Source organism: Branchiostoma lanceolatum, chromosome 12 (assembly GCF_035083965.1).
Source record: "Branchiostoma lanceolatum isolate klBraLanc5 chromosome 12, klBraLanc5.hap2, whole genome shotgun sequence".
NCBI classification, from domain to species: domain Eukaryota; kingdom Metazoa; phylum Chordata; class Leptocardii; order Amphioxiformes; family Branchiostomatidae; genus Branchiostoma; species Branchiostoma lanceolatum.
In genome coordinates this window covers 10894830-10917716 of record NC_089733.1, presented here as the reverse complement: position 1 = coordinate 10917716, position 22887 = coordinate 10894830, and the positions used below count along the sequence as shown (strand labels likewise).

The window sequence follows — 22887 nt, the reverse complement described above, 5'->3', positions numbered from 1 at the left end:
TTTTCTTTTGCAAAATGATTTTGTATAAAATGATATATTTTTTGTAAGAGATTTATAAGTGATTTATAGAAATCGAAGGTTGTTGCTGGATGAGGAGATTGTATGGTGAATATGCAATGATGGACATGAAGAGGGATGGGGGGAGTTGTGTTGTCGGTGTGCTACAGTAGCTGGTGAAGTCTCCTTTGATTAGCACACAACTTCAGTCCCATCCAACCTTTTCTTGTCTGCATGTGTATGTATATGTGTGTGTGTGTGTGTGTCACAGTGCGTGTGTGTACATGTGTGTGTGTGTATATATATGTATGTTTGTGTATGTCTGTGTGTGGGCATGCTTGCTGTGTGTATACATGCGTGTGTGTATGCTTACTGGGTGTATAGATATGAGCAAATGTGTGTGTGCATGCATGCTGTGCATTTGTACGCATGCATGTGCATGTGTGTGACCATTTGTGTACACACACGTGCGTGTGTGTTTGTGTATGTGTGAGTATATGTGCCTTGGTACATTGGTACACATGTTCTGGTGTGAGTGTGTTCCTGTAATATCATTATGTTTCATGTATAAACTCTTTTCCACAGATCCCTACCCAGGACCCTCTGCCGCCGCCCCCCTCCCCCCTGCTGGGACTCCGACCTCTGCAGCTCCTGGAGGTGAAGGCACGTGGGCGGTTCGGTGCGGTGTGGAAAGCGCAGCTACTCAACGAATACGTCGCTGTGAAGATCTTTCCACTGCAGGTATGTTACACAGTGTAAGCTTTCAAACAAAGGTTGCCCAAACACTTTTTCACCTCGTTAGGCCATTTTGATTTGATTATATGGATGACATGCGCGCACGCGTTAATTTTCGTCTGTTTCCAACAACAACAACAAAAAGTTTTGGCCATACTGAAAATCATTAAAAGCAAAATGAGAAAATACATGCTGTAAGTTGCAAAGCAGTTTTCGGAAAATGGATAGTAATGTCCTAGAATGCCAAAGTCAATTCCAATGTCAGAGAACAAAAAAGAAGAACCTATATTTCGATACACCATACTCTTTGTGTTTAGTTTTGTTCATGTTTCCTGACCACATAGATTTCATAATGAAGGCAACTTTTTTTTTTTCAAACTTTTTTTTTTATTCGCACGCTCGTATCAGTTTTGGGGTTCCCAGAGGATGTTATCCATATAGTGAAATCAACATGGCCTAAAGCACTACATGTACATTAGGGGTGGGTACCGGTACAGAAAATTCAGGTCCGGTCCAGGTCCAGGTCCAGAGGGTCAGGTCCAGGTCCGGACCTGTACCTGTACCTGATTAAAGTAGTGTCGCAGTACATCATCAGGGTTCTCCCCAGAAATTTAGAGTATACCGGAGGAGGGTGCAAAGCGCCCGAGGCGACGCGCCTTGGCGCGGCGCTGGGGGGGTGGCCCGGAGGGGGGGTTCCCCCCCCTCCGGAGGAGGAAGCTTTAGCATTTGGGCTGTTTCAAGTACAATTGGAGGCCATTTCCTGCAACTTCAGGTTTACTTCTTACCTACAATGACAAGGAAAAGAGGCAGGAAAAATCTTCAAGCCAAGTTCACTATTTTGAAAACACATACACTTTATTAGTATATCTTTCTGACATCATCTTGCTGGCTTTTGCTTAATCTTCATCATCTGCTCTTGGGAAAGAAGATGCAATCAGGTAGGCAAAGAACACTACATTCATCCCTATCACATATACAGAAAAATGCAAATAACCCTCATGTAGGATATAAACTAACAAAAATTTTGAAATTGATTTTTTTTTTCAAAAATTGGGCATAGGTTCCCCGCTATGATCCCTTACCGGGGGCCAACGGTGCCTTCAAATTCAACAAGAGAAATAGTATACACAACTTCAAGTCATGTATTTTCTACTTGGAACTTGAGGCAAATCACAAAGGAGAAAAAATGTGGAGAACATTGGGCAAAACCTTCTCATTATTGATATTTTTTTTCAACTTGATAAAATAAAACATCAAAAACTATGAAAAAAAAGACAACAGAAACCTGTGAATTTTCTAATATAGAATGTTATGAATTTTCTTAAGTATTTCACACATCAAAATCCCAACATACACTCAAAAAGTTTCCTGTAAAACCTCCAGCTTGTTGCTGCTCCAAGGCCCCTTTCAGTCTGAGAAAATGGAACGTTCCACTACAGCATATAACGTGACATTCCAAGCCGCAGATTCAAAGAAAACATTGACCTCAAAAACCATATTTGAATAAAAAAAATTACATGATCTTTTAAACTTTTAAATAGATATTAAATTCCTTTATTTTGTAGTTTTCTAAAAGTTTTATACTTTTTTTTTTCATGCTCATGACATCAAATTTTCAAGCCCGAATCTGCAGTGAAATGTGAGGCTAGTTTCTGTCTAGTCTCTTTGTAAACAAAACAAAATGGCGTCGTAGCGGCGATCCCGAAGATTGGGAAGAAATTCATGCACTTTCGTCGGTTTGGGGACTTAACAAGCAACACCAGAAGCGAAATAACACCATGTACTGTATTTTTATGGTTAATATTGCTAAAATGGAGCAGCCATTTTTCGACTGGATCGCCGATTTTGTTTTAAAAAAGTGCAGAATTATTTCGTCAACCAAACATGTGCTGTCAACAAAATTGAACAAAGTTTTGACTTTTTTTATCAGTTTTGGGACTAAAAACACACACCGAATTTGAAACAAACCCCCACACGATGTTTTCAAATGTAGTAGTGCTACAATGAACCAGGCATTTTTCTGCTGCTTGCCGATTTTTGGAAGAATTTACCAGAATGTTGCAGAACTGGCGGTAGGTGATTTTCACAAACGTGTACTGTAGCTCAAAAAAAAAATAAACTTCTTTCTGACCCGTTGGCTGTGATTCATGAAGTAAATACAGACAATTAGCGTTGTTTGCATGAAAATGGGATTTAGGGGAGTCGGATGCTTAACCAATAATGAGATTCTTTTGTCACCGGCGTTGTAGCGAAATGGTCCATTGTTTTTCGAGTATCCGATCCATTCACAAGTTTTTACAGACAATGCCGACGGAAAAAGTGACGCCGCTCGGCCCAGAATTCTGCGTATTTTCATGAATTTTTGCCAAATTATCCAGAAAAATTGGGAAGATAAACCCTAAATTTGAAAATGAGTATACCGGCGCAGAGCTAGGAGTATACCGGCGGCACGCCGTTGTTCCGTTGTCTGGGGAGAACCCTGATCATATTTTGGAGAGCCAGACACAAGTTAAGGTCTATGTGAGTCCTACAAATCATGTTCAAATTGTATATTAGAATAATGTGATAATTCTCGGTGCACACTAATGTGCACTCGCCGTCTGTTGACTCATCTACATATGATTAACAGCTAATGTCTTCGCAAAAGGAAACCATGACTCGTTAAATCTGCTTATTTTGTATTAGACCGGTTATGTGCGACCGCCTGCTGGTAGCCTGGTACTGTGAATTTTCTAATCGGTCCATAGGCCGGTCCACTGATTTTTTCTGGACCGGTTTTTTTGGACCGGTCCATAAGAAAATACCGGTTTTGTACCGGTACACTGTACCGGTACCCACCCCTAATGTACATCCTAGAAATGTAAAACAGATTTTCTTCCTCTTAGTCTTATATTCCAATTTTCCATAACCTTCAGGACAAGGCGTCCTGGCAGGATGTCTTCACCTTTCTTCTTGTTGGTTTCTCGTGTAGGCTATTCTCTTGTTTTGTCAACGTCTTAGAAATATATGATATATCTTCTTACTCTTACGTTCCAATTTTGCGTAATCTTCAGGACAACGCTGAACGAGCAGGACATCTTCAATTTTCTTCTTGCTTGTCTCTCTTGTAGGCTCTTCTCTGTCAGTGTCTTAGGAATATAGACTACATCTTCTTAGTCTTATGTTCAATTTTGTGTAAATCTTCAGGACAAGGCGTCCTGGCTGAACGAGCAGGACATCTTCACCACTCAGCTGATGAAGCATGACAACCTGCTGCAGTTCATCGCGGTGGAGAAACGCGGCGACGGACTCGAGATGGAGCTCTGGCTCATCACCGATTTCCACGAGCGAGGCTCGCTCACCGACTATCTGAAGGTTTGTTTTTGTTTATTTATGTTAGTTGTTGTTATGTAGGTGTTGTGGGTTCTTTAAACATGCATGAGGTTTGGCCCTCCTCAAACACGTCATCCTCAGCTTCACGTCCCATCTGAAAGGATGTCCCTAACCGAAGCTAGGTACTCATTTTGACCTGAGTCGAGCGACAAAAAAAGGTGTACATTTGTTTTTACTTTCTTAAAGTCGTGTCATCTTCTTTGATCTGAATTTAAGCCACACCAACAATTTTTGTTGTTGCACAGTTTTGAGAATGACGCTGAACAAAAAAGGATCAACATGAAAACAAAGTCTGTTGAGAAAAGTCTGTACCTTTGTAAACGCAGGTTTAGGGCGTGGATATAGTCAGATTCAAGTCTTTCTCCCAGCCCTCTGTTGTCATCTTGTCCTCTTTCTTGTTGTACTGAAGGTTCTTGCCAGGTTAACTGAAAAGACGGAAACATTCTGCCAGAAAAACTAGCTATAGGTTCTTGTTTGATTATTACTTTAAGATATTAAGGAAACAACTAAGTCTGGCCTTAGGTAAACAGCAAGTGTCTTTCTAACATGTGTTTGATGAAAAAACATGACTCCAACACTACCATACCATACCAACACTGGGACAGAACCTTGTGCTATGCACAGAAAACCCAGGCATTTGTTATCATGTTTATGTCTCTTGTCTGGAGACGAGCTACAATTTAAGTCTTACAGCTAGAAAAACAAGCTAGAAAAGCATGTTTTGGAGCAGTGACCGTAGAGCATATGTAAAAACAGTTTCGCATTCTATGCAGTCAACGATCTTTAGAAGCTTTCAGACCAAATTAGCCTAGAAATCTTGCTATGTAAATGAAAAGCGACATTTGTGTTCTGTTTGGGAGCTGGCGCATCTTGTGGCCAGATGTGAGAAGGGTTGATACAGTGGCTGGTTTGGTTAGATGTTTTTTCTGCAGAATTTGCACTAGCTATCAACTATACATTGTGGAAGCACATAAAGCTTAACCTTCTGCCTCCTGAGGTGGTCTTTTGGCAGCAGACCTGTATTGGTTAATGTGTTAGGCAGCTGGGAGAAGGTTATGAACGTTTGTTTTAGACCAAACTATGCATATGTTAAAGTATCTTCCATCTATAATGAGAAGTAAACTGTTCTCCTACAGCACAGTAAGTTTGAAATGTGTGTGTTTCAGGCCAAACTAAGTTGATTTCCCTCTTCCAAGGATTTTGTGTTTAAGATGTAGTTCAACAGATGATTTTTTGGGGAATAGGTACACTGGTGCACCTAACCTTAAAAATTTAGGTGCACAGCAAAATTGATGTTACAAAGCTTACTGCTTCTCTTAAGAGCTTGAATCTGGAAATGTCAAGAATATGCTGTAGTATATTAGTGTTCAATCGGTACACCTACAGTCGAAAATAAGTGCACAGCTCCCAATTTGGGTGCACAAAGATTCACTCAGTACTTCAAGCCCTCGGGGTTAAATCTCAATCCATTGATTTGATTGAACAAATGTGGCCCTTAGTCGAGGGGAACATTGTTGCACTCTCACTTCCTATTGATCAACGGAGCTTTCAATAAGTGTTAAGTAATGGGGCGGAGGTAAGGAGCAAAATTGTGGAGGACCTTTTACTGTAATAACCTTAAAACCAAGCTGACTCTAACATGTCTTGACATGCTTTTAGAATTCTATCAATACATGAAGTTTTTGAAAGTAAACAATGGTGTCACTCCCCAAGGGATGGTAGCAGTATCTATGATGTGCCTCATAAGAGATACATATTATGTGATATTTGTGACTTTACGTAACAGTGCTTGTCTTATACATTTGCATTTTTGTGACTTTAGCATAGCAGTGAACTGTTTGATCTTTGTATTTGATCTGTTTATGGAACTCAACCTGAATTTTTTTTTTTTTTTTTTTTTTCCTTGCAGGGTCACTTGTTGAAATGGAGTGAGATGTGTCATATTGCGGAGACGATGGCCCGCGGACTGGCCTACCTTCATGATGACGTGTCTGGCCGCAACGGGGAGTACAAGCCCGCCATCGCACATAGGTACGCAGGGATCAAAATTCATTTTCCGTTCGTTCAGACCCTTTTCCCAAAGAAAGCTGAACAGCTTGTCTATTCATTGAATTGCAGTTTTCTTGTGTTGGACTCAAAGAATAAATCTTAAATCATGTTACCGTAGACCATGTACAAGCATTTATGTTGATATGAAAGTCCATCTCTGTTGATAAAGAACAAGGAAATGTTCATACTTTTTAACATGTAATTTTGTGTCTATGCTTATGTTGCTAACTTGTTTTGCAGGGACTTCAAGAGTAAAAATGTACTTCTGAAGCAAGACTTGACGGTGGTGGTGGCTGACTTTGGACTGGCCATGAAGTTTGACCCGGGCAGAAGTTGTGGAGATACCCATGGCCAGGTATATCTTCAGCCTCATTATTATCTGCATGAAAAATGGAGATATTATTGTGTGTGTCTGTGTTTCCAGACTTTTGTAGTTAGCATAACTCAAGAACCACTTTGTGTATTGTATTTTAATGATATTTGGTATGTGGGTAGGTGTTGAGAAGACGAAGGTTAAGGTCGATTTTTCAGTAACTCCTTCTCTTTGAGTTAAGGATATTCAAGAAGTGATGAAAGGATTACAAGCATTTTTTATATTCTAGTAGTTAACTTTTGGGCCCCTTTGTGGGAACTACAGTGAATTTTGTTTATAAACATTTTGTTGTTGTTGTTCGCAGGTCGGTACAAGGAGGTACATGGCGCCGGAGGTCCTGGAGGGAGCGATCAATTTCAACAGGGACGCTTTTCTCAGGATCGACATGTACGCCTTCGGGCTGGTGCTGTGGGAGATCGTGTCCCGATGCTCGGCTGTGGATGGTACGTTTCTTGTCCTTTCTTTCTGCTTAGCCTTGTAAGAACAATACTACTTGCTGTTTACGCATGTACAAGTGTTAGTTACATTTAAGTGACCGATACAGATAAACAAAGGGAATATGAAGGTAAGGACACCAAGGAACATAGATTTTGATTTTGTGTGTGCAAAAGACAAGGCAAGTGAATTTAGTGGGTTAGTAATATTTACATATATACAAGGACGTGTAGGGGTGGCTCAATGCGGCAGGGTCCTCGCCAGTTCAATTTTGGAACTGGCAGAGGGACCCCGCCTCCGCCACACCAGGCTCAAGTTCGTTCCACTCTCAGATGGTTGGAGGGAAGAACGAGAGCCTGTAATCGTTGTTCCTGCACACGATGGCCTGCAGCCGTTTCTTTGATTTTTTTCATTCACATTTGTTTATTGAGGATCGGGCAAAAAATAAAATGCTTATAAGAAGGTTAAAGTCTCTTTTCATTGATTGTAGTGGCGTTGAATTGCTGAATGGCTACACTAGCAGACAAGAGATTGATAGGTCCCATGTTCGACGTTCCAGGCTAGACGTTGTTCAACCTCACTCCAACCAGGTGTAAAAATGGGCACCTGACTTCGGTTGGAGAGGTAAAAGGCAATGGAAGGAGAGGATTGGACTGCTCCTATGGCAATAAAAAAGTCTATGGGACTACCTTTAGCTACCTTTTTTTAATCTTTATTGTTGCTCGGCCCTGTGGATGGATACCAGTTGCCATTTGTGTAGATTTTACATACAGATCACCACAAAAGGTCTATGGGACTATTTTACCAACCTTTTTACTCCTATGTTGCCAGGCCCTGTGGATGAATACCAGTTGCCATTTGAGGAGGAAATCGGCCAGCACCCCACCCTGGAGGACATGCAGGAGGTCGTCGTTCACAAGAAGATGCGACCTCAGTTCAGGGAGACCTGGCTCAAACACCAGGTTTGTTTGTTTGTTTGTTTGTTTTGATTGCGATGAAGTACTGAAAGTGCTGAAAAGTTTCGGCCTAATTGTGAGTACCTTTGGAATTGCAGGTCTCTCTTGTGTGAAGATATTTTTAAAACATTTGTAAGTTGTAGATACACCTATGAAACTGCAGAAGTCAGGTCACTGATGAGTTTACTGTGTTTATCTACAGGGGTTGGAGATCCTGTGTGAGACGATCGAGGAGTGCTGGGATCACGATGCGGAGGCGCGTCTGTCTGCAGGGTGTGTGGAGGAGAGGTTAGGCCAGCTGAGCAGAACTGTCAACATTACTACCTCAAACACAATGGACATCACCACCAACCAGCAGACCCCTCCCAAGGAGTCCAGTCTATGAGGAAACGCTCAGCAAAAAAATAAATAACGGAAGGAGGGGGGGGGGATGTACGTACGACAGCAGAGACTTCCGAGGCCGCACGCTCGCGAGGGTGTACATAAGTGTCGCGGCGGCGTCTTGGTAAATTCCTTCAGGTAGCATGGGCAAGAATTACGACAACGATCACACACTGTTAATTCTCTCTCTTCTCTCTTTCACTACACTCACACACACATACACCTCAGCCAGGGAATGGCCTCTGACCTCCGACCTTTAACCCAGCCGGGGATGCACCTCTGACCTGGCCAGGAATTCACCCCTGACCTACGAACCAGGAAATACCTCAGCTCCATGCCTTGCCTCTGATTGGCTGATTCGGGGGCATGTCGCGATGGTCAGACAGAGTTGAATGCCCCAGGCAACACGACCAGGGAAATATTAATAATGATAATTCAGTGTAAATATCTATGTCGACTCCCGATAGGGGAAGGGGGGGTTAACGGTAAAGTGTCATGTCCTCGCTTGTAAATCGCTGAAAACATCTTCAGTGTACATTCTTTTGTGGGTAACCTCGCTTGTAGATGAGCATAACGTAGCCTGTAGTTTGGGTGGAGTTAACCCCGAGGAGTGAACATCTTTCCTTGTCGGTAGGAAAATCACTACACTTACTAATCGGTAACTTCCATGTCATAACCTACTGTTGTATCTATAAGGCTTTGATTTTTTCGTTAGTAGGAATGTAAATGGGTATGTGTACATCTATGGGTTTTCGATTATCGTTTTTTCGGTGGTGTGAGTAGGTCTAGGAGTAAGAAGATTTTCATTGTTTGTATGGCTGTGGGTCACAGTTGTACAGATGTGTGTGTGTGTTTACCATCTTATGGTAGAAGCGTGGCCTGTGCCCGAGATAAAAAAGGTCTTTCTTGTGACAAAAGTAGTAGTAAAGGGGCCGTAGACATATACATCAGGGCTTTCCACTCAGAGAACTTGCTACAACTGCCATATATATTGTACATCAATGTTCGGACACTCGAGAGAAAAAAAATGAATAAATGCTCTTATATATGTAAAGAAAGACTTCGCTACTACTAATAGTTACTCTAAGGGCACGACATCCTTCCTTTTGAAATATGAAATGTTGAAGAAAAGTTACGATTTTTACAGCCATGTTTGATATTAAGATAGATGTGAGTCAAACTATGTCTTTCCAATGAACTGCTGTCTTTGGCGCAAATTTTTCAGGTAAAGAAAAGAAACCACTAATCTGACACTTTCCGTCAATTAAATGTCTCAGTGAACCATTGCTAAATAAACTGCTAGTCCCTCTGTTTTGCAATGTGTAAAGAAAAAAGGAGGGGAGATAAAAATGGCGGGGCTAAAATTTATGTATATGAGAAGAAGGGGGTATCTCGCTGTAAGTGTGTGCACTGCCGTCAAACCTTTCTATAAGCAGGACTAAGAGTTTTTATGCCCACATAGTAGGCTATTGCAGGAGGAGGTACAAAAAGACAGGCACAGCTTGTACAACTACAAGTACTGGGGATTCATACATAGAGGTTGTCTGGATGTGTTCTACAGAGAAATGTAGTGGTCAACCCGTGGCATTTGGGGAGGGGGGAATCTATCTTCCAACTGTAAATAACTGAAATACACAGGCGTCTATTTTATCAGTAGTTCAGCACCCTTACACACTGACTCTCTCTCCCCTAGTTTACGGTAAGCGTCTTTTGTATTGTAAAAGCTATGCCAAAAAGTATTCAATGTAATTAATATACTGCACGGAAACATTGTTAACATTAATTTACACCAGGTTAAGTGATATAAGATTAGCAGAAGATTATGATGACGATGATGATGATAACCATGTACAAGTAATTAAATTGGTAGCTTTTACTTTTTCCTCTATTTTTACGTTTGGACGTAAATATGATACCTCCTAGAGTCCATATGTTAACAGTATTGTGACAATTAAAGTATAGTCTTTCAAGAGTTTGCCTCTGTGTTTCCGTGTTTGTGTTCTCTTTCAAGTTTTGACTCAATTACCTCTGTAATTTTATACGTTATATGAATAAAGGCTGTAGAATGAGGCGTCCTTTAGGCCATGTTGATTTGATTATATGGATGACATCAGTGCGCATCAGTGCAAAAAAGTTTTCGGCCATACTGTAAATCGAACAATTCAGCTACAAAACGAAAAAATACATAATGTCAATTGCAAAAGAATATTTTAAAAAACAAATACTAATGTCATAGTATGCCAAAGTCAAGAAGTTTTGAAAGAACAAAAATGAATAATCTATATTTCGGTATATCATACTCATGTGTTCATGACCACGTAGATTTCGTAATGAAGGCACTTTTTTCTTTGGCCGAACTTTTCTTATTCGCACGCTCGCATCAGTTTTGGGACACCCAGGGATGTCATCCATATAATGAAATCAACATGGCCTTTCATACTGCTAGCTCTAGAGTAGGAAGGCAAACATAGGCTTTGTAACTTGCAACTATTTATTGGACAGTTCACTAGCGCCCCCTACGGACGCACTACTGACGTGCAAGCATACTTTAGGCTGGTTGTGAGTACAACAGCGGCGATGTGACGTCAGCTAATGTCGTCAGGTTCGAAAGGAATATGAGCAATCACAGAACAAAAAAGATTTACAGACTTTATGCTGCAGACTTGAATGTATTTGTCGAGGAAGGAAATGGTTTCATGTCCACGTAACATTTGTGTTTCAAACCTTCCTAAAGCAGGTATAAGTGATTGTATGATACAACTAGATATAGATATTCTCCCATTCTTATTCATACACCACATGTGCTGATGGTACTGAGAAGTAGATCTACTTAGGGATATTCGAGCATTCGTAGATATTGCAATTAGTTATTTGGGCTAAGAAATGCAGCAAGGCCTAGGAAAAAAAAGGTGTTTGTCCGATTGACCCTAGCCTTTTTGGGGTTGACCACAAGGGACAGGTTTTCGAACTGACATCTGAATGATGAAATCTCTGTTCACAGATTATAAGGCTTTGAACAGTTGATGTAAGAATGAGCAGTAAACATTGCACTTCTGTGTTGTGTTTATTGCTGTAAAATTTATATCTGCACTATGAGAATCCATAACTACCTACTGAACCTGATTTTTTTCTGGACGTAATGGGAACACAGCATCTATTTTCCTAGGCCTAATTCTGTTTCTTGCATGGACGTGAATAGAACTAGCACGACTGAACCACACTTCTAGCAGTCCCTCCACTAGTCAGTCCCTCTACAAGCCACAACTCAGTCAGGATAATTGAGAACATCCTTACCCTGTTGATTTATGTATATGTGCTAACATGAACCTATGACTGTCAGACTGAGAACTATAGTATCTGTTAGCATGGAGTTAAGTTGGAGGCTGTGATGACTCGTTTCCATAGTGACAGAGAATCCTGAGCTCCTATTGGATTCGTTTTTAAAGTGATTAAGAATCCTGAGCTCCTATTGGTGGTTCTATTAATTGGTTCTCTCGAGGTGAACAACCACAAGAGGGCCCAATCAGCCCCTGACACCGATAGCATGTGTAACACAGGCTAAAAGAGAACGCGAAGTCCTAAGCACGGCGCCCTTTCGGCAGGCGGCGCTTGGCCATTGCCTTGGCCATCTCGCGAAGTTTGGCGAGATTGCGGTGCTTTCCTGCTTTGACAACCTTGCCGAAGAGAGTCTTTGGTTTTGCAGACTTCTTTTTGCCTTTGGTCATCATTCCGGTGTCAGGTTTGTTGAGCTTGATCTTTTCCTTCTTCGGGTTTGCAGCGTTTGGCGATGATCCAGCCAGCTTCCTCACACCACTCCTTCCTTCCTTCTTATCTTCCGGAAGAACTTCCTTGGAGATCTTGGCTTCGCCATCGTTTGCAAGGAGGTAGGGAGACGTTTTGTCGAGTCTGTCACCAATCTTGTTCTTCCGGGCAACAGATTTGGGCAGAGGCCGAGCTAAATTCTTCTCTTCGTTTCCTGCACTGCGGCCGTCTTTCTCGAGGGATTCTTTCGAGCTCTTAACTTCTCTTTCCTTGGAGAGGTAGAAAGGAGGCATCTTGGATGTCTTCTTGGCACTCCGCGACTGTTCTTTGTCAGGTTTCGTTTGCTGGGCCGTCTTACCCTTCATAAAAGCGCCCTTAAGAAAGGGCGAAGCTGGCTCCAAACCCATCTTGTCTTCCCTGCTTTTCCCTTCCTTCTCTTCTTTGAGGAGCTCTTCGGAGATCCGTATCTTGTCATCTTGTGATTTTTTACCTTCACTGGTTCCTTCTTCAAGGGTTTCTTCTGATGTCTTAGCGCCCCCGTCTGTGAGGAGGTTGTTCTTGACCATGAGAACCTTCGGTTTCTTATCTTCCTTAAGGACTTCCTCAGAGCTCATTAGCTTGCCCCCTTTAGAAAGGAAATAAGCCGTCTTCTTGACACTGGTAGCGTCTTCTTTGTGATGTACATCGTCGTCTTCTGCGTCTGGATCTTCCTTTGGCTTTGCTACTTTGATATCGTGTGCTTTCAGATGAGACTGGGCTATGGCAGCCGCAATGACGGCTTTGCGTCTCGCTTCCTGTGCGGCAGCAGCTTTCTGTGACAGCGCCTCTCTGATATGCTCGATCTCGTTGCCTTCTTCAATTTCCGTATCCTCTGGGCCCTTTGTGTGGTCATTTTCAGCGAGTCCTTCCAAAGGATTTAACATAGCTTCTGCCTCTTCAGATTTGGTCGTCATCCGGTCATCAGGTTGCTGTGACAGCAGCTTGTCGACAGGGGGCGCCTCGTCTGACTTGTTGCTGTCTTCCCCGGACTCTTGCACAGTCTGTTCATCGTTGTCTTTTCCGTCCACATGGTCCTCAGGCTCCGCAACTGCCAAGTGCAAATCCTCAGCTGCCTTTGCATTCATAAACTTCACCTTTTCCTCTAGCTCATCTTCTTCCATATTCTCTCCAGCCTCCCCTCCGTTCCTTTCTCCATCTAGATCTTTCTCAGCTTCTTGTGTGCCCTGATTTTTGTCTGAATCATCTTCCACATCTGCTTCATAAGATTCGCCAACCGTTTCCTCCCTCAAATCTTCATTACTTTTCTCCGGCTTACCTGACTCTTCGGCGATCTTGGCCTTAACGACACTTAGAATTTCAGGTGGCAACATCTCCTTTGCTTCTTCAAGAGCCTCCTCTTTTTCTTCTTCTGATCCCTCTTTCATCTTCTTCACCACCTCGGCCAATCTAGCCATCTTTTGCATCAGCTGAATCTTCTCCACAATGCTGTCTGCTTCAGTCTCAGCGTTGTCGATGCCTTCTTCTTCTGTAGGTAGTGTTGTTTCTGGAGTAGAGTCGGCGTTTTCGGCATCTTCTTCAGCTTGGCTGCTCACCTCTGCGTCTACGTCAGACTTATGATCGGTTTCGGCCGTATCTTGGGAAGCTTGTGCTGTTACCATAGTGGGATTGTCCTTTTCCTTTGCGTGCGCTCGTTCCCCCACCTCACGGAGAATCTTTCCTATAGCTTTCATTGCCCGACCAGCGCCTCTTTCGCTGTCCAAGTCCGTGTCTTCCGTCTTTTCCTCCTTCTCTACATCCGCTTCCTTGGAGTGCAGCTCCTCGTTCTGCTTTGCATCGACTGCTTCGTTTTCAGCGCTATCCATGTCGTCTTCTTGGGCTGTTTCTGTATGAGAAGCGTCGGCCTTTTCGGAATCTCCATCAGATTCCTGGTCCTGACCCGACTTATCTTCTTCAGAAGCTTGTGGTGTTTCTGGAGTGGGCTTGTCCTTTTCCTGTGCGTGCGCTCGTTCTCTGACTTCGTGACGAAGTTTTTCTATGGCTTCCATTGCCAGCTCAGCACGGCTTTTGCTTCCAGATTCCGTAACGCCTTTGGTTCCGCCTGTCTCCGCTTTCTCATCCATGTTCGTAATCACTTCCTTGGAGTTCAGCTGTTCTTTCTGGTGTGTAGTGGCTGCCTCGGTGTCGTCCTCTTGGGTAATTTCTGTAGTGGGATTGTCCTTTTTCTGTGCTTGAGCTCGTTCTCCCACGTCCTGAAGAATCTTACCTAAAGCTTCATCTGCCAGCTCAGCTTGGCTTCTGCTTCTAGATTTCTCATCCTCCGATTTCTCCGCTGTCTTCGTGCTCTTTTCCCTGGAGTGCAGCTGTTTGTTCTGATTTACAGCGGCTGCTTGAAGTTGTGCCATCATTTCTAAAACACCTTTGGCCTTCTCTTCCTTACTTTGATGCTTTGGCGGCACATCCAATGTCTCACTCATCTGTTTGTTGTCGACAATGTTGTCCACACTGTTCATATCCTCCGCAATACTTTCATGTTCCTGGCTGACTTGCTCATCGCCCATGCTTGAGTCGTCCGCAGGCTCGTGCTTCAGCTTTCGCAGCTCATCGACCTGACGCAGAATATTGAAGACGTTGCTGTTAGAATCAAGCTTGTCGTCCTGGCTTGCCTTTTGGGAGGTCTCTTTGTCTGCTACGATGGCAGATTTTGGATCGGAATCGGTGTTGCTGATATCTTGGTGCTCCTCCTCTTTGTTTTGTTTTACTACTGCCAGGGTCTCATGCACCTGGTCCTCTTTTTCTTCTAAACTGGCAGGATGTTCCTCACGCCCTTTCGCGACCTCCATAGCATGCATGATCGCTTCGATAGCTTGGAGTTTCTTCTTCTCGTTTTCGGGTGTCAGAGCCGGTTGTTGCGACTCAGGCTCTTGCTTCTTAGCTTCTGCACTGGCTGGAGTTTCTTGTTGACTCCCCTTAGCCTTTGCTACTGCTTTCTTAATTGCCTCTTCTAACGCTCGTGCGGCATCTTCCTCCTTATCAGATGTCGGCTCATTCTGGATGGTGGCTTCCTGCGCAGAATCTTTATTGTTAATCTCTGGGTGTTCTTTCTCAATGTTTTCGGACGCCACTTGATCATTTACTTCTACACTGGCCAAAGTCTCTTCGTGTCCCTTTGCGACCTCCATAGCGTGCTTGATCGCTTCGAGAGCTTGCAGTTTCTTCTTCTCGTTTTCGGGTGTCAAGGTTGGATTCAACTCTTCCGACACCTTAGACGCCTGATTCTCAACTTCTGCACCGGCCGAAGTTTCTTGACGTTCTTTTGCGGTCGCCATTGCCTTCATAATCGCGCTTAAAGCCCTCGCAGGGCCGTCACTGTTAGTGGCTATCTTGGTGGCTTCCTCCTTTTCACCTGAATGGAGGATTATTTTCGGTGATTCTTCCACGGTTGGTCCTTCTCCTGTTTCTTTGGTTTGTTCCTGGTCCTCTGAGCCTCCTGTCTGCTTCTCGTTGCTGGAACTTTTTTTCTCTCTGCTCACAAGCCGTCCCGACTCCCTAAGCCTGTCCCGTAAGTTGGATGGCGAGGGATAGTGCTTGACTGGTTCTTCCATTGATGGTGTTTCTCCCGCTTCTTTGCTTTGTCCGTCGTCCCCTTCATTTTCATCTGAGCCTTCTGTGTGCTTCTCGTCGCTGGAACCCTTGTTCTCATTGGTTGCCATGTGCATGCGTCCTGACTGTCGGAGTCTCTCTCGTGCAAGAGGGGATAGAGACAGGTGTTCGGCTGGTTTGTCGGTATCTTTTTCAAGGTCATTTGATGCTTCGTCTATCCTGGACTTGATGGCGCTCAGAACTTCAGGTGAGAACATCTCTTTTGCCTCTTCAAGAGCCTCTTCTTTCTCTTCTTCCGATCCCTCCTTCATCTTCTTCACCACCTTTGCAAACGCCACCATCCTTTTCATCAGTTGGATCTTCGAATTCTCGACGATGTCGTTTGATTTGCCTGCATCAGCGTCGTCCATGCCTTCCTCTTGGGTAGGTGGCGCTGCTTCTGGCGGAGGACCGGCGTTTTCGGCATCTTCTTCAGCTGGGCTGCTCGACCCCTTGGCTTGGTCTTTGGCCTTGTTTTCTTCGCCAACCTGACGACACAAAGACGGCCGTTAAGAAGACAGGTCCGTGATCGGTGGGTTCTTTAAGAAACAAGTAGACAGGAGACGGAAGCCTATACTGCTTACAAGGGTTGACAAGCAGTTTTCTGTTTTTCAACAGTTCTCTGTTTATACATTTGAAAAGCTTTCCGCTCTTTGCTCACCAACTAGTTATCGTCTGCTCTATCCCTAAAGATATCATAACTGAGGTCAAGTTATAAACGAATGGAAGTCACCAAAGAACTACACGAGACTTTCACGCTCTAATTTATCTCTTTATTTCTATTTTTTTAGTAGTCGCTTTGCGGGGAAGCGAGCGTATCAGGGTATGCTACACAGTCGTAGTGTAACATCCTTCATTAGGTAAGTCACGGGTCTTTAATCTCCAAGTAGATGTAAGGATCAGTCTTAGTGATTGATGCATGTTTTTGCAACATTCTAGTACGTCTCTCTAGTAATACACCTTTTTAAGTCTTCTCTTCCCCCTAAGAGGAAGTGGAGCAGGAAAAAACGTACATTAGTAGAGAGAGGCGTAGACACTAGTCTCTGCGCGGATATTCTGGATAGCTGGCGGTTTTCTATGGCTTTTTGGGCTGATTTGCCGGATGTATTTAGCCTCCGTTGCAGGCTCTGAACCGGCTTTTTGGGGGGCTAAATGATACACTTTTTGCAGCCAGCCCGTAACTATCAGCCAACCCCGTAATTGATAGTTACGGGGTTGGCTGATAGTTACGGGCTGGCTGCAAAAAGTGTATTAATTATTCCCCCCAAAAGCCGGTTTAGAGCCTGCCACGGAGGCTAGGATGTATTGTTGTTCGCTCGTGTGTTGTAATATAGCCAGTCCTAGCCAGTTACCGGTCAAGCTTGGCTATAATTGAACACGCTAGCCAGCAGAAAACAGTGAAAATCAGCCTCAAAAGCCGCAGAAAACCACCAACCACCCGGTTGAATTAGAGCGAGCTACGGTGAATTAAGATAGCTCGTTACGCTTTGCGGAAAGAGGTGTGCACAAGGCAGACCCACATAATTTCTTAATTTATTTTCTGTCATCTATATCCAGGATTGCCCAGTTCAGTGATAGACACTGCTTTGCAGTTGGGCCCTGCGTAACAAGCCCTGCCGATTCTGACTGCTTGGAGATTAAAAGTAACTCATTAGGCGCCCCCTACCGGACGCGGCCGGGCGTGGATACTCTCCGGGTGCTTCTGGTGTTGATGGATCCCATGTCCTCCCTCCTCCTCCTCCTCCTCTGTGTGCGGCAGACTCTGCTTCAGACCCTTGTGGAGCGCCTCGCTGTGCTTGCCGCTGAGCACACCTGCGTTAGGGTGCTAGAGAAAGATGCACGAGGAACAGAACACAAACAAGTCAGCTTCTTCACAGTTGTGTTATGACACGTTGTTACTGACGTGAAAAATGGAGAGATACTTTTTGTCGTGTCTGTGTGTGTGCGTTTGTACATGTGTTAGATTTTGTAGTCAGCATAACTCAAAAACCTTTAGATGGATTACGATGATATCTGGTACGTGGGTACATCTCGATAAGACAAAAGTCAAGGTCGATTTTGGGCCCCCTGGTATATGACCTTGGTACTGCAGCTTTTGTACTTATGTTTTGTTATTGATGTTCTATGGCCAACTCTTGATTGGTTGGTGGCAGATAGCTCGAGATGTACGAAAGAGGAGGTTCAGGTTTGGAACACCTAGCTTTATTTGATTTTTTTTTCAAAAGTGAGACCACTGGATTCGGTTCGGCAATGTCATATGACGTTACCATCTGTATACAGGAGCAACGTTATTACCTTCGCCAAGAAGGTTATGTTTTCGGCGCCGTCTGTGTGTGTGTGTGTGTGTGTGTGTGTGTGTGTGTGCGTGTGTCACTGTGTGCGGACAACATAACTCAAGAAGTAAAGTAAAGTAAAGTAAAGTAAAGTAAAGTAAAGTAAAGTAAAGTAAAGTAAAGTAAAGTAAAGTAAAGTAAAGTAAAGTAAAGTAAAATAAAGTAATAACAGAAGACACAAACCCTATGTCCTTTTTCCTCCTCCGGGTCCACCATTGGTGCATGTCCGTCATGGTCCTAATTTGGGGGGGGGGGGGGGGCGGGTTCGAAGGAATGAAATAATCAGCAACAATGTTAGCAAAAACTGATGACTTCAAACGCCAACCGATTATGGCGAGGGAGGCTGAAGTCAACGGTGTGTTCGCCGCCATATTGGAGTCTACTAGCATGTCAACAGAATGCCACATTGGGACCCAGGCGATGTATGTGAAAGCGTGTGAAAACGGTAAATTAAAGATTATACCAATGGAACATCAATATGGCGGAGATGGCGTTCGCATTTCGTTCTATGACAACCTAGGCCTCATGATGTGAAATTTCAAGCTTGAAGATCACGTGAGTACATAACGTTACATTTATTAGGGGTGTTTACCCGATGAGGGATCCCAGGCTGCACCGCGTTGTGGCCCCTGAGGAAATCGGGGACCATTTCTGCCACGTCACTTCCGTCGTCTGGCGAGATCTCGGCCACGTGACGCATCATCTCCTGCACCTTCATAACATTGTCCACGTGACTGTTGCGTCCGTACCTGTTGTGAAAAACGTATCCTCACAATTTTTTTTCCATTTTTCTTCATTAGCATTTACACACAAAGATTGATTACCTTTATTGCCATATCAGTCATTATCTTAGGAAATCTCTTATTTTCCTTCCAGCGGCCATGGAAGAATGCGCCCACTGAATAGCAGTTTTTGGGGGTAAAAATTGCTTTGAATGACGGTTTTCACCAAAAATGACCTTTCCACGGAAAATATCAAATGCGTCCGTCGGTCAGTGGCAAGGCACCCCTATCCTTCGGAAACATTAAATTGGAGAAGCGCTTTTGCCTTTCTGGGAATGAGTCGGATCGGCCCCTAATCGTAAAAAAAAAAAAAAAAAAATTCCGAACCGAGACCTTCATGAAAAAACGACTGTGTATATAACCTTGAGATGTAACTTTCGACCTTCTCCTCCGGCTGCCGGAAGTGCTGTGACGACACCCTCTCCAGCTCGGCAGGTTTGACTGCTGTGACGTCACTTCCGCGGGGACGGAGGAGTTTGCTCAGGAGCGGGTTGCTCCGTGCGTTCTACGGGCACAGAGAAGGTGTTTTCAGTCACGTGGCTATGACGTAATCTAGCGTCCGCTATGTTGGTTGGTTAAAAACACCTGCCTAATCGTCATTACTTTCAAGTGACGTCATAATCAGTTCTGAGCGACCTGTCGCCATCTTCGATCTATTCTTTCCACAAAAATTGCGGTTATCATTTGTTGTATCGATATCCATGACTATTTTTATTTCATCACATACGGAATTGGCGTCTTCATTTTCACAAGAATATGATATTTTCCTTCATATCTTTCAGGGAGCAGCTACCTTCTCAGGCAAGTGTAAAGCTAATTCTCGCCGCAAGGTGACGCTGTTATAACGTACATAGATATGTCCTAGTTTCATTTTATGTACTTGCACATATCTACAGGTTACGATCAATGTACGCACAAATGCCATCCCCAAAATCAATTCTGTGCGTCATAACACTATACTGTAATTCACTTTATTTTCACGGTAGCAAAATTTCACGGTGTAAGGAAAATGGATATTTTCACTGAACTTTAACTGCACGGTGGCGGCAAGTAATTTACAGAACGGATATGTGAAGGAATCATAAATGATAACAGTTTTTTCACGGTGATGATAAGTTCACGGTACAGAGGTGACCATGAAAACAGTGAACATAAAGTTACCGTGAAATAAACAAGAATTACAGTATATTGATCTTGTTGCCCAGTAATTCGCAAATTACCTTATGTTGTTTCCTCGCGGTCTTGTCTTCGTCGGCCTTCAAGTTTTTGGTGAGCTATAGAATAAATATTGATATGTAGATTCGTAAACACACTACAGAAAAACTTAGACAGAATAGAAATGAAAACAATATCGACAACAAAGTTTACGAATTAGAGACTTGATTATTTATCTCTTTTATTTAGTACTGAACTGTATACTAGCATTAAATCTAGCCTCCATAGCAGGCTCTGAACCGGCCTTTTTGGGGGCTAAATAATACACCTTTTGCAGCCAGCCCGTAACCATCAGCCACCCCCGTAACCATATTACCGGCAAAATGGTTACGGGGGTGGCTGATGGTTACGGGCTGGCTGCAAAAGGTGTATTATTTAGCCCCCAAAAAGGCCGGTTCAGAGCCTGCTATGGAGGCTACATTAAATCCGGGATAAACAAAGTCTACGTTCATATCAAATTCACGTTTTGTATTATCTCGTTTATTAATTGAAAGGAGTCGATCAAATTTTAACGCTTGAAAGTCACCTTCTCCTCCACATATTTAGCCCAGTCCTGAGGAAAGGTCTGTTTCTGCGCAGGAGTTTCGATCCCCGCCTTCTTCGCCAGAAACTTGTCCACAAGAGCCGTCTTCTTATTCGACTTGGGATCTTCAGGTGAAGAAAAAAGGAACAGACACGTTCACAGAAATTCATGAGGATTTAGAATTTTCTACAAGTTTTTGTTTCTCGGGAGTCCACCCTGTTCTAGCTCTGGTGCGCTCCTCCTATCGCGTCTACGTAGAATATTCGACAAGGAAAGCGATCGTCTGTAGCCTGGATGCCATCCGATCTAGTCTCCAACCAGACCCAATAGATTGCAAAGACCGTATCCAACTGGAAGAAGGAGCTTATAGTGCAATCTAATCTTGGGTTGGCTATGAAAACTCTTTGCCTGTTGGATACGGTCTTTGCCAACCCGTAGGTCTGCTTGGAGACTAATCCGATCTACTACCGGCGCTGCCTTCCCTTAAAAAGATATTCTAGTCTGGGTGCCATCCGATTTACATCAGAAATATGTTTTTTGCCTGGATGGCACCCAGGCTTGATCGGAGGAGCACACTGGAACTAAAATTGGAATGGATACCAGGCTAAGGAAGAATTTAAAGATTTGTTCTACTATCATGGGACGACATTGCCAAATGGAAGTCGCTTTTTGTCTCAGATATGATAGGGGCTGTATGAACTAGTAGTCAAACAAAAGGTATAAAGAACTTCATCAAAAAAATTGGACCAATTGTTTCGAAGTTGCGATCAAGAATACTAAGATAAGATTAATTTCTTGATTGAGAATACCTGGTTGCGTATTAAGAATCTCCCATATCCTATATTCTACCAACCTGATGAAATTATTTTCGGAAGATTGATTTCTGTTTCTCCAAGACGTGTACAGCAAATTGATTTAAACTACATGCAAATCTGGGAGATCAAACTATATGATTTACCAGTACCTGGGTACAAGTAAACTATCAAGAAATGTTCTAATGTTCTGTGACAATAGGTGACAGATAAACTACCGCGATTAAAACATATCGGCTATAATATTCATACTAAAATAAAATCTGGTAGGATTACTTGCAGCTTCACAGAGGATTACATTAATCTCTAAACATATGAATTGGTACCGCGGTCTGGGCTTTCTTGGGGATACCTTCTTGTTACAAGAAAGCACGCACTTCTAGAGAGAGGAGTACAGTACTAGTATAGAAGCGCAGAAAATGCAGCAAAGGGCTAACAAAGCAATCTCCGACAGATTCATTTTCTTGGGGATTAGGATAAAGACTATGACTATAAAGACTATAAAGCTACTGCTTACCGCTACTTTGTGCCATGGTAAAGTTTTTCGGACTTACTTGGTTGAAGGTTTGCCGATGTACAGCCCAGGAGAGCAGCCAACACCAGAAATATTCCTAACTTCATGTTTTTTTATAATCCTCCGAGCGGCACTGGCGTGTAACTTTTATGCCGCTAAGACTTGTTATGGCGCATCAATTTTGACAGCTTTTTTTGCACAATATGAAATGGACGAGTCTATTCTGTGCGGGTAATCTTACTAAAACATCCAATCGTGTTCGTTTTAATGTTTCGCAATAAAAAGATTAATATCACTTGCGTCTACGCCACTAGCCCTGAAAAATATATTTGCACATAATATTTGAATAGAATGAGTTCCTTTGAGTTCGATATGATGATAGAAAAAAAGTTTATTTTTCTGTCTTACCTCTTTTTATGATTCTGGTGACTGACCCTGTCCCTGTCATGAGAAGATGTTGGTTATTGATTGACAGCAAGCTGCCACGTCCGCAGTGATTCACAACAGCATTCAGCTCGGTTGGGCCAGACTAGATCAATTCTATGAATGTCATTCACACGCGTATTGATTTCGACACTCAGTTCCCCGAACATGTAAACAAAACCTCGCACGAATGAAACTGGGGCATACTTGTTTTCCTTTTAGTGTGTGGCCGATACGGTCTAAAATTCACTTGTTGAACAGAGTGGCAGCTTAGACTATTTCATTCGCTTTTTCTTCTAAGGCTTTGCTCATGTTACCTACGCCACATGCTAGCAGGAAAGCTTTCGTTTTCGGAACCATAGTGATGGACAACGACATGTGCCAGTCGCAATCATTGCATTCCAGTATTGCCTATATACTTTCTTTTGTCCCCTTTTCTTCATCTTTTCTTTTTACTTGGCGTAACACACTGAAGCAGAATTTGAATGACTTCCCGGTTAATATTAATCCACCGGGCTTCATAAATCCGCCACTTTGAAAAACTAGTGGGCTTGAGATATCTCTAGTGCAGCACCCCCAGGTATGC

General features: G+C 43.2%; 2 protein-coding genes across 3 annotated transcripts in view; one reads left to right on the top strand and one right to left on the bottom strand.

The window, feature by feature from the left end:
- LOC136445529 (activin receptor type-2A-like) overlaps window positions 1-10270 on the top strand; it is a 30092-nt gene extending 19822 nt beyond the window's left edge. For both annotated transcript variants that reach the window (XM_066443582.1, XM_066443583.1), the window contains 7 exons: window positions 583-738; window positions 3919-4086; window positions 6014-6135; window positions 6394-6508; window positions 6831-6969; window positions 7793-7923; window positions 8120-10270. In XM_066443582.1, coding sequence (XP_066299679.1) covers window positions 583-738; window positions 3919-4086; window positions 6014-6135; window positions 6394-6508; window positions 6831-6969; window positions 7793-7923; window positions 8120-8302 — 1014 coding nt within the window. In that variant the 3' untranslated portion in view covers window positions 8303-10270. The remainder of the gene's footprint in view (window positions 1-582; window positions 739-3918; window positions 4087-6013; window positions 6136-6393; window positions 6509-6830; window positions 6970-7792; window positions 7924-8119) is intronic.
- A 1428-nt stretch (window positions 10271-11698) lies between these two features.
- On the bottom strand, window positions 11699-22068 carry LOC136445750 (enolase-phosphatase E1-like). The gene is made up of 8 exons (XM_066443885.1): window positions 21919-22068; window positions 20556-20677; window positions 20035-20088; window positions 19177-19319; window positions 18625-18781; window positions 18216-18269; window positions 17366-17524; window positions 11699-16187 (listed from the first exon to the last, which is right to left on the bottom strand). The coding sequence occupies exons 1-8, from the start codon at window positions 21983-21985 to the stop codon at window positions 11877-11879; spliced, it is 5067 nt and encodes a 1688-aa protein (XP_066299982.1). The 5' UTR covers window positions 21986-22068; the 3' UTR covers window positions 11699-11876.
- Window positions 22069-22887: the final 819 nt, after the last annotated feature.